Source organism: Solanum tuberosum, unplaced genomic scaffold (assembly GCF_000226075.1).
Source record: "Solanum tuberosum cultivar DM 1-3 516 R44 unplaced genomic scaffold, SolTub_3.0 scf00098, whole genome shotgun sequence".
In the NCBI taxonomy this organism is placed as follows: domain Eukaryota; kingdom Viridiplantae; phylum Streptophyta; class Magnoliopsida; order Solanales; family Solanaceae; genus Solanum; species Solanum tuberosum.
The window spans coordinates 573,506-588,530 of record NW_006239026.1 but is presented as its reverse complement, the minus strand read 5'-3'; the positions used below and the strand labels follow the sequence as shown (position 1 = coordinate 588,530).

Here is a 15,025-nt window from a genome sequence, read left to right as displayed (position 1 = left end):
AAAAAAACAAAAAAGAAACACGTCTAACATAATAGTTGTCACGTCGGCAAGTTGCAACTATCACTTTCTCTCACTAAATATATTATTTGTAATAAATAAAAACACGAGATATACGCATGCAAGTGTTTTTATTTATTTTCTAGAGAGAGAAAGTCAAAACACGTTCACACACACTTGGCCCGCGCAAATACACGTTCTACGAAATACGAGTTCGATAAAATTTAATAATTATATATAATGATGGAGCCACATATATTTGAGGGTGTCAGTTGTGTTGTCGAAAAATTACATTATATAGTTAAATAAAAATATTTTTATGTATATATATCACATATTAACATTCCTTAGCTTCTAGCGATTTTATTTTTTTATATATTTATATTATTATCCTTTAATTAAAATTTCAACTCTGCCACTATATATAATGTAAATGAAAAGAAAATAAATTTAGAATTCATTAATTACAATTTGAGATCACCGTCTTAAAATCCATAACTTATAAAAATTTATTTTTTGGATTCAATCTCTTTGCGCACAATTTAAAAAAGTGAAAGGAACTAATAATTTTTATGGTGATTATATTGTACATATAATTTTAAACATGTCATGTCAGGCAGGAAATTAAATTAAAATATTTACTAAATATAAAAAGTCAAAATTTTTAGGGAAAAAGGTGTGAAATATATTTGGATTTTGATCGAAATTATTATAACAATCTGAAACTTTGAGCAGGACCTATTACCCCCTTACACTATTTAATAGTGTATTTTAAAGATATATAAGTTCTCAGCTGGACAAGTAAATATTTATAATAATACAATATTTATGATGTACACGTGAACATCTATATATTTTTAAAAAATACACTATTAAATAGTGTAGAGATAATAGATCCTGTCAAAAGTTTGAAATTATTACAGTAATTTCAATCAAAATTTGAATATATTTCGAACCATTTTTTATTAATTAGAAGGAGTATTATATATGATGATGCCTCGAGCTGTAAACAATCTTTTAAAATATTAAAAGCAAACACCCTTTGAAAAGTCTCATTCTTCTATTTGCGTGTTGACTTTGAAAAGCTCAATCTCCAACTCATATATATAACCACAACCAAATCCTCTATTTTTCAAACCAATTCACTACTCATCTAAAGTCTCAACAAAACTTCATCTACTAAAAAATATTCCTCTTTTTTTTTTTTGGACATATTTGCAACTTTCTTATAAGATTGATCTCCTTCTTTGATTAATCTTGAAATTTCCCAAAATATACAAATGGAAGAAATTCAAGTACCTCCTTATTTTATTTGTCCAATTTCTCTAGAGATGATGAAAGATCCTGTCACGATCTCAACTGGAATAACATATGATCGAGAAAACATCGAAAAATGGATATTCTCAGCAAAGAACAACTCTTGTCCGGCTACGAAACAGTCTCTTACATGCATAGAGTTGACCCCAAATGTTACTCTTCGACGATTAATCCAATCGTGGTGTACTATCAATTCGTCCCATGGTATTGAAAGGTTCCCTACACCAAAGCCTCCGGTTAGCAAACCACAAATAATAAAGCTCCTAAAAGAAAGCAAAATCGCCTAAGATGCAAATGAATTCTCTCAAGAGACTCAGATCCATAGCTTCTGAGAATGATGCTAACAAACGTTGCATGGAATCCGCGGGGGCAATGGAGTTCTTAGCTTCTATTATTAATAATAATAATAATTCGAATGAAGTGTTTGAAGAAGAAGAGGGTTTCATGAGTACTAAAGATGAAGCGCTTAGCATCCTCTATCAACTCAAATTATCTGAAAATGGATTGAGGTCACTCATCATGAGTGGAAATGGAGAATTCATTGAGTCATTGACACGTGTCATGCAACATGGGAGCTACGAGTCTAGGGCTTACGCGGTTATGCTAATGAAAGACATGTTCGAAGTATCCACACCAACTCTACTTTTGAGTTTGAAGCAAGAATTCTTCATACAAGTTGTTCAAGTCTTGAGGGATGAGATCTCTCAAAAGGCAATGAAAGCATCCTTGCAAGTGTTAGTGAACGCGTGTCCATTTGGGAGGAACAAAGTGAAAGCAGCAGAAGCAGGAGCAATTAGGGTTTTGGTTGATCTTCTGCTCGATTCATCTGAGAAAAGGGTTTGTGAATTTATCCTAGTTTTGTTGGATCAAATTTGTCAGAGCGCAGAAGGGAGAGCCGAGCTATTGAATCATCCTGGAGGATTAGCCATTGTCTCCAAGAAAATACTTAGGGTTTCTAAAGTGGGGAGTGAAAGGGCAATCAAGATCTTACATTCAATCTCAAAGTTTTCATCAACACCAAGTGTTGTTCAAGAGATGTTGAGTTTGGGTGTGGTGGCAAAGCTTTGTTTGGTTCTTCAAGTTGATTGTGGAAGTAAAGCTAAGGAAAGAGCTAGAGAAATTCTCAAATTTCATGCAAAGGCATGGATGAATTCTCCTTGTATACCTAATAATTTATTATCTTCATATCCATTTTAGGAATTAGGATAAAAAGAACAAACAATTGTTAGATAGAAATATATAGTATACACAAAAAAGAAAATACAATGTATTGATTTGTGTACATAATTTGTTTACTGAAAAAAAAATAGGAAAATTGAAATGTGGACAAAATTGTCCTTGAAATATAATTGTTCATATACATACATCTTCACCTGTCCTACTATTTAATTTTATGTAGTTTAGGTAATATACACACTTATTCAAGCTGAGTACTTAAATTCCTAACCAACCATAATTTATTAGACATTTACTTCCTTAGCATCCCTTATTTGACGCTCTTTCTCGTGGCCTACCATTAGAATAATGATATTTAGTTTCAATTTATTTATTTGGTTTGGATTTTGAATGTTGTGATCTTAAATTAAAGATGTGTAGAATTTATTAAGATGATTTTTAATCGTGTGATCTTAAATATATCATGCGGAAAGTAAAAGTTAAAGAGTTGCCAAAAAAAAAAAAAACATTATCTTTTAAACAAATTAAAAAGAAAAGTAACGGAGAAGGAGCATTAGGGTAGGCGATGACCGATGCATGGTGGAAGTTAGCAAGTTGTCGGAAACCGGCACCACCTACCCGATCAAGAATTGTGCTCACCGAGTAAATTCGAAGAAAGAGAATTGAGCTCTATGAGATCGAATATCTTGTTGTTCCTCAGTAGCTCAGTGGTAGAATGACCGGCTGTTAACCGATTGGTCATAGGTTCAAATCCTATTTGATTGATTCCTAATTCTTTAATTCAGAATTATATTTTAAATGTTTAGATTTCACTCGATGAAAGTTAAGGCATTGGATGTCAATTATGTATTCATCTAGAATTGTGTTGTGGTATAAAATCTCAATGCTAATCATTATTTAAAGAAGAATTACCAAGTGTTTAACATAATTAAAAGAATCAGACCTACACGTCCATTGAACTTGAGTTTGAGCAAAAGCTTATGTTGAGCACATTCTTCATTACTTAGTCATATTATGACTCAATTATGTCCACTTTAACCATTTAAGATTTTAAATGAATTGATCACATCCTTAACAGTAATAAACATGTGTCAATTACTTAGCAAAGGAGTGTAATGATCCGGTTGGTCATTTTTGAAAATTCACTATTTTACCCTTTCGATATTGGCCCTAAGTCTTCTATCTTTGAGTTTAGAAAATTATTTTCCAAGCTTTGAGTAAAAAGTTGAGAATTTGGTAAGTTTTGATTTTGGAAAGACTTAAGTTGCTTAAAAATGGTTTTTGGTGTCTTTTGGAGTTTCGAGTGTCGGAATAGAATTTGGTCGATTCGATCAGCCCAGGAATGTGGAATCTAATATGAGAGAGTTTTCGTTTTCAGATTCGGAGTCTTTTTGAGGATTTGAGGTCGTAAGTTGTGAATTTGTGAAAATTTTGCCTTTGGGTTGACTTTGGTCAACAATCGAGATTTGGATGCTTGGATCAGAATTTCGAGAGTTCCGTTGGATTCAATGGATGATTTTAGACCTAGGTGAGATCTTGGTTGATTTTTGTGAGGTCCCGAGCTTGTTTTAGCCTTTGTAGGTGTTGAGTTAGTTTCTTGTGATTTCCACGGATGTCGGGTCAAGGAGACTTCAGATTCGTATTTCAACTATTCCATATAGTCTGAAACGTCGAGTATGATCACTTTGTATAAATGATTTACCAGTTTATGTGCTCTTAATTTTATATTAGAAGAGCTTGTTGAATTCTAAATGATACACCTAACCTAATTAAATCGAGTAAAATATCCTTAAGAACAATGTCAATAGGCATGCTTCATCAATAGCTTCAAAAAATTTCGAGATTTTCCAATATTTTCCAGTAACTATTAATTTTGATAGTGCTTCAAACTTCGATAATTTTCAATATTTTTCAACAACTATTAATTTTGATGATAATGCTTTGAAAACTTGTGGACACGAGTGCAACAAGTCCGTCAATTGAAAGAAGAAAGCATCAAGTGGTTAAGCTTTGGATATTGTAATAATTAATTGGACTTTAAAATTTAGCCGCTTATTTCATGATCCATGAAATCTCCAAACGACTTTAGAAAAATAAATGTGAATTTGTGTGAACTTAGTTGACTTTGCTACTTTATTGAATTCATCATTAATTATATTGGATAGTTTGACTTGGAAATTCAATAGTATATACTATGAGCTCATTTTAACTTGTACCATTTGTTTTGTGGCTATTTTAGAAAAGGATGGCTATCTGTCAAACTCAAGTGTTTGTTAGGATCAACTTGTAAGTTAATTACTTCTCCGTCTAAAATTATTTATTGTATTTTTTACGCAATTTTAAAAAAGATAATAACTATAAGAAATTTTGATTATTTTACTTTTATTTATATCTTGTTATATAGTCTTTCTATTCATTGAATAAAACCCCATAATAAGTTTTATGTGATTATCTTTCTTTTTTTAAAAATACTATCAAGAGTAAAATAAGAAAAAAATTAATTAATTTTAACTTGAGCTTCTAAAATGTTGAATAATTTGAGACAATTACTTTTGAAAATCAATAACAATAACATACCTAATGTAATCCCACAAGTGAGATCTGAAAAAGACATGATAGAACATGATATGAGTAATTAGTCTATCTTTATGGGATAGAAAAATTATTCTAATAGGATTCAAGACAAATTTGTAAGGGAATAAGACAACAAAATGAAGATACAAATCAAATACAACAACCTAAAATAATACACATCGAAATTCATTATTCAAGAAAAATAATATTTGTCAAACACTAAAATTATATATATATATATATTAAATATAAGTGTATTTTTTCTCAATATTCTAAGAGAAAAAATGCACACAGTATTATTGACCCTTGTTAAATTCCTCAAGCTAACTATATAAAGACACATTTCTCTGTAACAAATCATTCTCTATAACGATGTTTTATTATAAATTAATTATTTTTTATAATAACATTTTATTATAATAATAAAAATATGACACCGTTCAAAAAAAGTTTGATTGCCACCCAAATGTATTGCCTAATGATCAATAAAGTAAGAAATGAAAATAACCTATTGAAAATTTCTTTGAAATTTTGAGTACTCAAAAGAAAATTTCAATTAAAACCTGGTCTTAACTACCAACTGCAACATGAACTATAAATAACCTGTTGAAAATTTCATGCAAATTTTCACTACTCAAAAATAAATAAATAATAATAATAATACGTAAGAAATAAATAAAAGGTAAGAGAATTGGTAAAGGTCAAAATGGTGAAGAATTAGTAACTTTGTGCAAGTCTTTTATTTTTATTAAAATTCATTAAATATTTATAATTATATAATTGTGAACTAAGATACTATTGTGTATTAACTTGAGACTATTGTATGAATCTATAAATTTCAAATTTTTAATCCACCTAATATAAATCGCACTTGATAAAGAAAATTAGACAATAACCAAAACCTTCCATCAGCATTAATTTTTATTAAAAATATATTTTATGTGGTGTCTGCATTAGAGTCCCAATTAAATATGTATCATGCATTGCAGGTTCTATTTTGAAGATAAGGTCCTCAACATGATTTTTTTCATACACAACCCGAGACATCGAATTAATAATGATGGAGAAGTTCCACCATTGTACCACACCTAATATTAATTATATTTCAAACGATTTAACCTTAAAGTTTACTATATACTCATCATAGATAACATTTTTTTTAATAATCACATCAATTAAATATATAATATATTTTACAATTTCATGTTTAATCAAATTAATAACGTGAATAAAAGATTAAAAGTAAGTTGTCCTGTCGGCAGTCTTTATTTACACTAATAAAACACGAGTTTATTATACAAAAAATAAAACTAAATATATATTATTTTTATTTTGTACTTTATAGATAGAAAAAGTCAAAATGTGTTCACTTTTTTTCCTACGTATACATGTAACTTGGCCTATTTAATTTGCCGTGTTTAATTTTTGACTTTGAAAATCTCTTTCCAATATTCTCAACTTATATATATAACCACAAAAGCTTCAATTTCTTCATCTACTCAAAATAACAAAAAATATTCTCTTGTTCTTGATTTCTCCTTCTTTGATTAATCTTGAAATTTTCCAAAATATACAAATGGAAGAAATCCAAGTACCTCCTTATTTTATTTGTCCGATTTCTCTAGAGATGATGAAAGATCCTGTCACGATCTCAACTGGAATAACATATGATCGAGAAAACATCGAAAAATGGATATTCTCTGCGAAGAACAACACTTGTCCGGCTACGAAGCAGTCTCTTACATGCATAGAGTTGACCCCAAATGTCACTCTTCGGAGATTTATCCAATCGTGGTGTACTATCAATGCGTCCCATGGTATTGAAAGGTTCCCTACACCAAAACCTCCGGTTAGCAAACCACAAATAATAAAGCTCCTAAAAGAAGCAAAATCGCCTAAGATGCAAATGAAATCTCTCAAGAGACTCAGATCCATAGCTTCTGAGAATGATGCTAACAAACGTTGCATGGAATCCGCGGGGGCAATGGAGTTCTTAGCTTCTATTATTAATAATTCGAATGAAGTGTTTGAAGAAGAAGATGGTTTCATGAGTACTAAAGACGAAGCGCTTAGCATCCTCTATCAACTCAAATTATCCGAAAATGGATTGAGGTCACTCATCATGAGTGGAAATGGAGAATTCATTGAGTCATTGACACGTGTCATGCAACATGGGAGCTATGAGTCTAGGGCTTACGCGGTTATGCTAATGAAAGACATGTTCGAAGTATCCACACCAACTTTACTTTTGAGTTTGAAGCAAGAATTCTTCACACAAGTTGTTCAAGTCTTGAAGAATGAGATCTCTCAAAAGGCAATGAAAGCATCATTGCAAGTGCTAGTGAACGCGTGTCCATTTGGGAGGAACAGAGTGAAAGCAGCAGAAGCAGGAGCAATTAGGGTTTTGGTTGATTCTTCTGCTCGATTCATCTGAGAAAAGGGTTTGTGAATTGATGCTAGTTTTGTTGGATCAAATTTGTCAGAGCGCAGAAGGGAGAGCCGAACTATTGAATCATCCAGGAGGATTAGCCATTGTCTCCAAGAAAATACTTAGGGTTTCTAAAGTGGGGAGCGAAAGGGCAATCAAGATCTTACATTCAATCTCAAAGTTCTCATCAACACCAAGTGTTGTTCAAGAAATGTTGAGTTTGGGTGTGGTGGCAAAGCTTTGTTTGGTGCTTCAAGTTGATTGTGGAAGTAAAGCTAAGGAAAAGGCTAGAGAAATTCTCAAATTTCATGCTAAGGCATGGAAGGATTCTTCTTGTATACCTAATAATTTACTATCTTCATATCCATTTTAGGAATTAGAATGAAAAAGAGCAAAAATTGCTTAGGTTGAAATAGTATACACAAGAAAGAAAATACAGTGTATTGATTTGTGTACATAATTTGTTTACTAAAAAAAAAAAAATAGGAAAATTGAAATGTGGACAAAATTGTCCTTGAAATATAATTGTTCATATACATACATCTTCACCTGTCCTACTATTTAATTTTATGTAATATCTTTTCTACTTACTTATTAAATAATATGCATGAACACTTGTTCAAGTACTTAAATTCCTAACCAACCATGAACCTATATCTATTAGACTTCCTTAGCTTATTTGACGCTCTTTCTTGTGGCCTACCATTAGAATAAATGATATTTAGTTTCAATTTATTTATCTGGTTTTAATTTTTGAATGTTGTAATTCTAAATTAATGATGTGTAGAATGTATTAAGATGACTTTTAATCTTGTCATCTTAAATATATCATGTGAAAAGTAAGAATTATTAAAGAGTTGCCGAAAAAGAAAGAAACATTATCTTTTAAACAAACTAAAAAGAAAAGTAACAGAGCAAGAACATTACGGTAGGCGATACTGATGCATGGTGGAATTTAGTAAGTTGCCGGAAACTGTCACCACCTACCCGAGCAAGAGTTGTGTTCACCGGGTAAACCCCAAAAATTAAATGGAAATTGAACTCTATGAGATTGAATCTCATGTTGTTCCTCAGTAGCTCAATGATAGAGTGGTCGGTTGTTAACCGATTGATCATAGGTTCAAATCCTACTTGGGAAGATTCGATTGATTCCTAATTCTTTAATTCATAATTATATTTTAAATGTGTAGATTTCACTTGATGAAAGTTAAGGCATTGGATGTCAATTACGCGTTCATCTAGAATTGTGTTGTGGTATAAAATCTCATCGTTGCTCATTATTTAAAGAAGAATTAACAAGTGCTTAAGATATTTAAAAGAATCAGACCTACACGTGAAACGATCACAGTCATACTTCAACATAGAACTACAGTTTGAGCAAAGCTTATGTTGAGCACATTCGTCGTTGCTTAGTCATATTATTACTCAATTGTGTCCACTTTAACCGTTTAAGCTTTTAAATGAGTTGGTCGCACACTTTAATAGTAGTAAATTTGTGTTAGATACCTAGTAAAAGAGTAAGAAGAAGTATCAATAGTTTGTTACACAAATAACATAAAAAAAATATGATGCACTGAATAAAATCTCTCCATTTTAACCAGAGTCGTAGAACGTTTAAACCCTAGAATGTTTCTCCCTTAAATAGGTTCATCACAACACAAATTTAAATTAATCAAGTCAATAATCCGATTTAAGACTAATATACATAGTCAAAATTCTAAAACTAGTGTCTCTCAGCAGCACACAACATTAAATTTGAAAGTATGATAATTAGGAATTGAGTGTAATTAATTGGACTTTAATCTTAGCCACTTATTTTATGATAAAACTCAATTTTTTAGACGACTTTTGTATATGTATGTGAATTATTTGTCACATTTGTTTTTTGAAATTTAGTCTACATAAACTGTGATCAACATTTATTTTATCATATGAATATGGAAAGAATTAAATCTCATAGTAATACTTTATTGTCTTATTATTAAATAATATGATTCAATAGAATATAATCTAACTATTGTTGAAAAATGTATTTTTAATATCTCAAAAATATGATTATGTCTTCAAAATACTTTTAATTAACATTTATATATGGCCTTCATTATAATAAATTGACCGTTGGCAAAACTTTATAATTTCCTACCTTAAATAGCATTGTTGACTATTTTCTAACGTTAATTTGCAATTAAACAGAACATATATTTGGATATTATTCTTATTCATTAGTAATGATTTTTCTTAATTTGCTATAATAATCTTTTAGCCGTTGAAGGTTTTGACTACTTTTATTGTATATATGAGATTTTTCCTTCTACAGTAAAGAAGATACAAAACATTAAAAATAATAAAAAAACTTATTCTCCCTTTTTTTTGTTGGGTTATAATCTACTTTAATAATTTTTTTGTCCGTTTCTGTGTTCCTAGTTTTATATTAGAAGAACTTGTTGATTCTGGGGATACACTTAAATCAAGTGAAATATTCTTAAGGCCGGTGTTAATAGGTATGCCTCAATTATAGCTTCGAGAATTCCGTGGTTTTTCAATATTTTTCAATAACTATTAATTTCAATAATGTTTCAAGCTTCGAGAATTTCTATGATTTTCCAATATTTTCCAATAACTATTAATTTCGATAATACTTCAAGCTTCGAGAATTTCCATGATATTTCAACATTTTCTGATAATTATTAATTTTGATAATGCTTCAAACTTCGAGAATTTTCATGATTTTTCAATATTTTTCAACAACTATTAATTTCGATAATGCTTTGAAAATTTGTGGACATGAGTGCAACAAGTCCGTCAATTGAAAGAAGAAAGCATCAAGTGGTTAAGCTTTGAATATTGTAATAATTAATTGGACTTTAAAATTTAGCCACTTATTTCATGATCCATGAATTCTCCAAACGACTTTAGAAAAATAAATGTAAATTTGTGTGAACTTAGTTGACTTTTCTAATTTATTGAATTCATCATTAATTATATTGGATAATTTGACTTGGAAATTCAATAAGTATATACTATGAGCTCATTTCAACTTGTACCATTTCTTTTGTGGCTATTTTAGAAAAGGATGGCTATCTGTCAAACTGTAGTGTTTATTCGGATCAACTTGTTAGTTAATACTTCTCCGTCTTAAATTATTTATTGTATTTTTTACGCACTTTTAAAAAAGATAATAACTATAAGAAATTTTGATTATTTTACTTTTATTATTTATATCTTGTGATATAGTCTTTCTATTCATTGAATAAAACCCCATAATAAGTTTTATGTGATTATCTTTAAAAAAAAAAAAAATACTATCACGAGTAAAATACGAAAAAAATTAATTAATTTTATCTTGAACTTCTAAAATATTGAATAATTTGAGACAATTACTTTTGAAAATCAATAACAATAACATACCTAATGTAATCTCACAAGTGAGATCTGAAAAGAACACGATCGAATATGATATACGTAATTAGTCTATATATCTTTGTGGGATAGAGAAGTTATTCTAATAGGATTTGAGACAAATTTGTAAGGGAATAAGACAACAAAATGATAAGATACAAATCAAATACAATAACCTATAATACACGTCAAAATTCATCATTCAAGAAAAATAATGTTTGTATATATATATATATATATATATATATATATTAAATATAAGTGTATTTTTCTCAATATTCCGAGAGAAAAAATGCACACAATATTATTGACCCTTGTTAAATTCCTCAAGCTAACTATGTAAAGACACATTTCTCTGTAACAAATGATGTTTTATTATAAATTAATTATTTTTTATAATAACATTTTATTATAATAATAGAACTATGATACCATTAAAAAAAGGTTGATTGCCACCCAAATGTATCGCCTAATGATCAATAAAGTAATTAAGTTAAGCACTATGAGGTTTCATCAAATTCAAATTTCAGCAGAAACAAAGTATTAGGTGATTTCTTTCCATCTGTTGATGATAGAAGATAACATGTATTCTATAAAATTAATCGAGATGTGTGCAAGCTGACTGGAATACCACAATTGTAATAAAATAAAAATAGTTTGACTTGAATGCTTCAATTAGTACGTATTCTTAACTGCCAACTAGTGCAACATGAAATAAAAATAACCTATTGAAAATTTCTTTGAAATTTTGAGTACTCAAAAGAAAATTTCAATTAAAACCTGGTCTTAACTACCAACTGCAACATGAACTATAAATAACCTGTTGAAAATTTCATGAAAATTTTCACTACTCAAAAATAAATAAATAATAATAATAATACGTAAGAAATAAATAAAAAGGCAAGAGAATTGGTAAAGGTCAAAATGGTGAAGAATTAGTAACTTTGTGCAAGTCTTTTATTTTTATTAAAATTCATTAATATTTATAATTATATAATTATGAACTAAGATGCTATTGTGTATTAACTTGAAACTATGGTAGGAATCTATAAATTTCAAATTTTTAATCCACCTAATATAAATCTCACTTGATAAAGAAAATTAGACAATAACCAAAACCATCCATCAGCATTAATTTTTATTTAAAATATATTTTATATATTTAAAATGATTGTTTTGGTTTTATATTAGGTGTGTGGTGTGTGCATTGGATCCCCGATTAAATATGTATCATGCATTGCAGGTTCCATTTTGGGGGTGGAGCTCTCAACAAGATTTTCTTCATATCCCAGGATTGAACCCGAGATATTGAATTATAATCACATAAATTAAATATATAAAATATATTTTACAATTTCATGTTTAATCAAATTAATAACGTGAATAAAAGATTAAAAGTAAGTTGTCCTGTCGGCAGTCTTTATTTACACTAATAAAACACGAGTTTATTATACATAAAATAAAACTAGATATATATTATTATTATTATTATTATTATTATTGTTTTTATTCTTATTAGATAGAAAAAGTCAAAATGTGCACCTTTTTTCCTACGTATACATGTAACTTGGCCTATTTAATTTGCCGTGTTTAATTTTGACTTTGAAAATCTCTTTCCAATATTCTCAACTTATATATATAACCATAAAAGCTTCAACTTCTTCATCTACTCAATATAACAAAAGATATTTTCTAGTTCTTGATTTCTCCTTCTTTGATTAATCTTGAAATTTTCCAAAATATACAAATGGAAGAAATTCAAGTACCTCCTTATTTTATTTGTCCGATTTCTCTAGAGATGATGAAAGATCCTGTCACGATCTCAACTGGAATAACATATGATCGAGAAAACATCGAAAAATGGATATTCTCTGCGAAGAACAACATTTGTCCGGCTACAAAGCAGTCTCTTACATGCATAGAGTTGACCCCAAATGTCACTCTTCGGAGATTTATCCAATCGTGGTGTACTATCAATGCGTCCCACGGTATTGAAAGGTTCCCTACACCAAAACCTCCAGTTAGCAAACCACAAATAATAAAGCTCCTAAAAGAAGCGAAATCGCCTAAGATGCAAATGAAATCTCTCAAGAGACTCAGATCCATAGCTTCTGAGAATGATGCTAACAAACGTTGCATGGAATCCGCGGGGGTAATGGAGTTCTTAGCTTCTATTATTAATAATTCAAATGAAGTGTTTGAAGAAGAGGGTTTCATGAGTATTAAAGACGAAGCGCTTAGCATCCTCTATCAACTCAAATTATCCGAACAAGGATTGAAGTCACTCATCATGAGTGGAAATGGAGAATTCATTGAGTCATTGACACGTGTCATGCAACATGGGAGCTATGAGTCTAGGGCTTACGCGGTTATGCTAATGAAAGACATGTTCGAAGTATCCACACCAACTTTACTTTTGAGTTTGAAGCTAGAATTCTTCACACAAGTTGTTCAAGTCTTGAGGGATGAGATCTCTCTAAAGGCTACAAAAGCATCATTGCAAGTGCTAGTGCACGCGTGTCCATTTGGGAGGAACAGAGTGAAAGCAGCAGAAGCAGGAGCAATTAGGGTTTTGGTTGATGTTCTGCTCGATTCATCTGAAAAAAGGGTTTGTGAATTGATGCTAATTTTGTTGGATCAACTTTGTCAGAGTGCAGAAGGGAGAGCTGAGTTGTTGAATCATCCCGGAGGATTAGCCATTGTGTCCAAGAAAATACTTAGGGTTTCTAAAGTAGGGAGTGAAAGGGCAATCAAGATTTTACATTCAATCTCAAAGTTTTCATCAACACCAAGTGTTGTTCAAGAGATGTTGAGTTTGGGTGTGGTGGCAAAGCTTTGTTTGGTGCTTCAAGTTGATTGTGGAAGCAAAGCTAAGGAAAGAGCTAGAGAAATTCTCAAATTTCATGCAAAGGCATGGAGGAATTCTCCTTGTGTACCTAATAATTTATTATCTTCATATCCATTTTAGAAATTAGGATAGAAAGGACAAACAATTGTTAGATAGAAATAATAATTGATTTTTGTGTACATAATTTATTCTTTCCAGAAAATAGAAGGTAAAAAAAGGAGAAAATTGTCCATATCCATATTCAACATTATGATTCAATTAAAGTGTTTGAGAGTGTTCATATAAAATATACTGGCAGATTTAGGAAACTATCGATATATGTTACTTAATTATTTGTAAATATAGAAATGTGTTGTTATAATATAATTAAAGTTTGCAGAAAGAGAATAGAAGGTTAAAATATGAAATTATTCTAGTAATATATATTTAACGGAAAAATTACCTAATACACAACTTATTTTAACATATTCTCTTAAATTTGTCACCATTTAAGAAAATTACAAAAAATTCCTACTCTCTCCTATCGGTCGGATACATCACTTTATGCGATGTATCCGTCAAATACAACCCTTTACGCGATATATCGGTCGGATACATCACTTTACGCGATGTATCGGTCAGATACATTACTTTACACAATGTATCTGTTAGATACATCACTTTACGCGATGTATCGGTCGGATACATTACTTTACACAATGTATCTGTTAGATACATCACTTTACGCGATGTATCGGTCAGATACATTACTGATCGGATACATCACTTTATGCGATGTATCGATCGGATACATCACTTTACGCGATATATCGATCGGATACATCCCTTGATGCGACGTTTAGTGATGTATTCGAAACCGAGATGCAATGTATTGGGACGTTTTGAGATGTATCCAGATTCCACCAAATTTAAGAGATTTTTATGATTTAAAAAAGTGTATAAATAAAATATAATATGTTATTAACACTATATAATTTGTGAAAATATTTAATTTTGAATTCCTAACCGACCACGCATATACATTGTACTACATGCATGGAAGGTAGGGTTCCATTATTTTTATATTATAATGTCTCTCATTTTCCTAGAAGCTAGCCATGACTGACTGGACCCTGCCTTATTAAAAGTTAGAAGTACTATTTATTCTTTTTTTTTTAAGCAGTACATATTTTTTAATTACGGAATCAAAATTTAAAATTTATGTATTCTGAAGCTTCAAGTAATACAGTTCTAACTTTAATATTTATATATATTTAATAAATTGCCTATCTCTTATAAGTTTAAAC

The 15,025-nt window shown here is 30.1% G+C and overlaps 2 protein-coding genes and 1 pseudogene across 2 annotated transcripts; all 3 read left to right on the top strand.

The window, feature by feature from the left end:
* The first annotated feature begins 1,145 nt into the window (after positions 1-1,145).
* On the top strand, positions 1,146-2,678 carry LOC102603621 (E3 ubiquitin-protein ligase PUB22-like; annotated as a pseudogene).
* A 3,870-nt stretch (positions 2,679-6,548) lies between these two features.
* Positions 6,549-8,032, top strand: LOC102603957 (E3 ubiquitin-protein ligase PUB23-like). Its single transcript, XM_015309231.1, is given in 2 exon segments — positions 6,549-7,477; positions 7,479-8,032. Coding segments are annotated over 2 exon segments (1,224 nt in total). The 5' UTR covers positions 6,549-6,640; the 3' UTR covers positions 7,866-8,032.
* A 4,540-nt stretch (positions 8,033-12,572) lies between these two features.
* LOC102603282 (E3 ubiquitin-protein ligase PUB22-like) lies at positions 12,573-14,048 on the top strand. The gene has a single exon (XM_006348395.2). It carries the CDS (start codon positions 12,639-12,641, stop codon positions 13,857-13,859), a length of 1,221 nt encoding a protein of 406 aa, XP_006348457.1. The 5' UTR covers positions 12,573-12,638; the 3' UTR covers positions 13,860-14,048.
* Positions 14,049-15,025: the final 977 nt, after the last annotated feature.

Coding starts and splice junctions, on each gene's coding strand:
- LOC102603282 (XM_006348395.2), top strand. CDS start 12,639: ATGGAAGAAATTCAAGTACCTCCTTATTTTATTTGTCCGATTTCTCTA.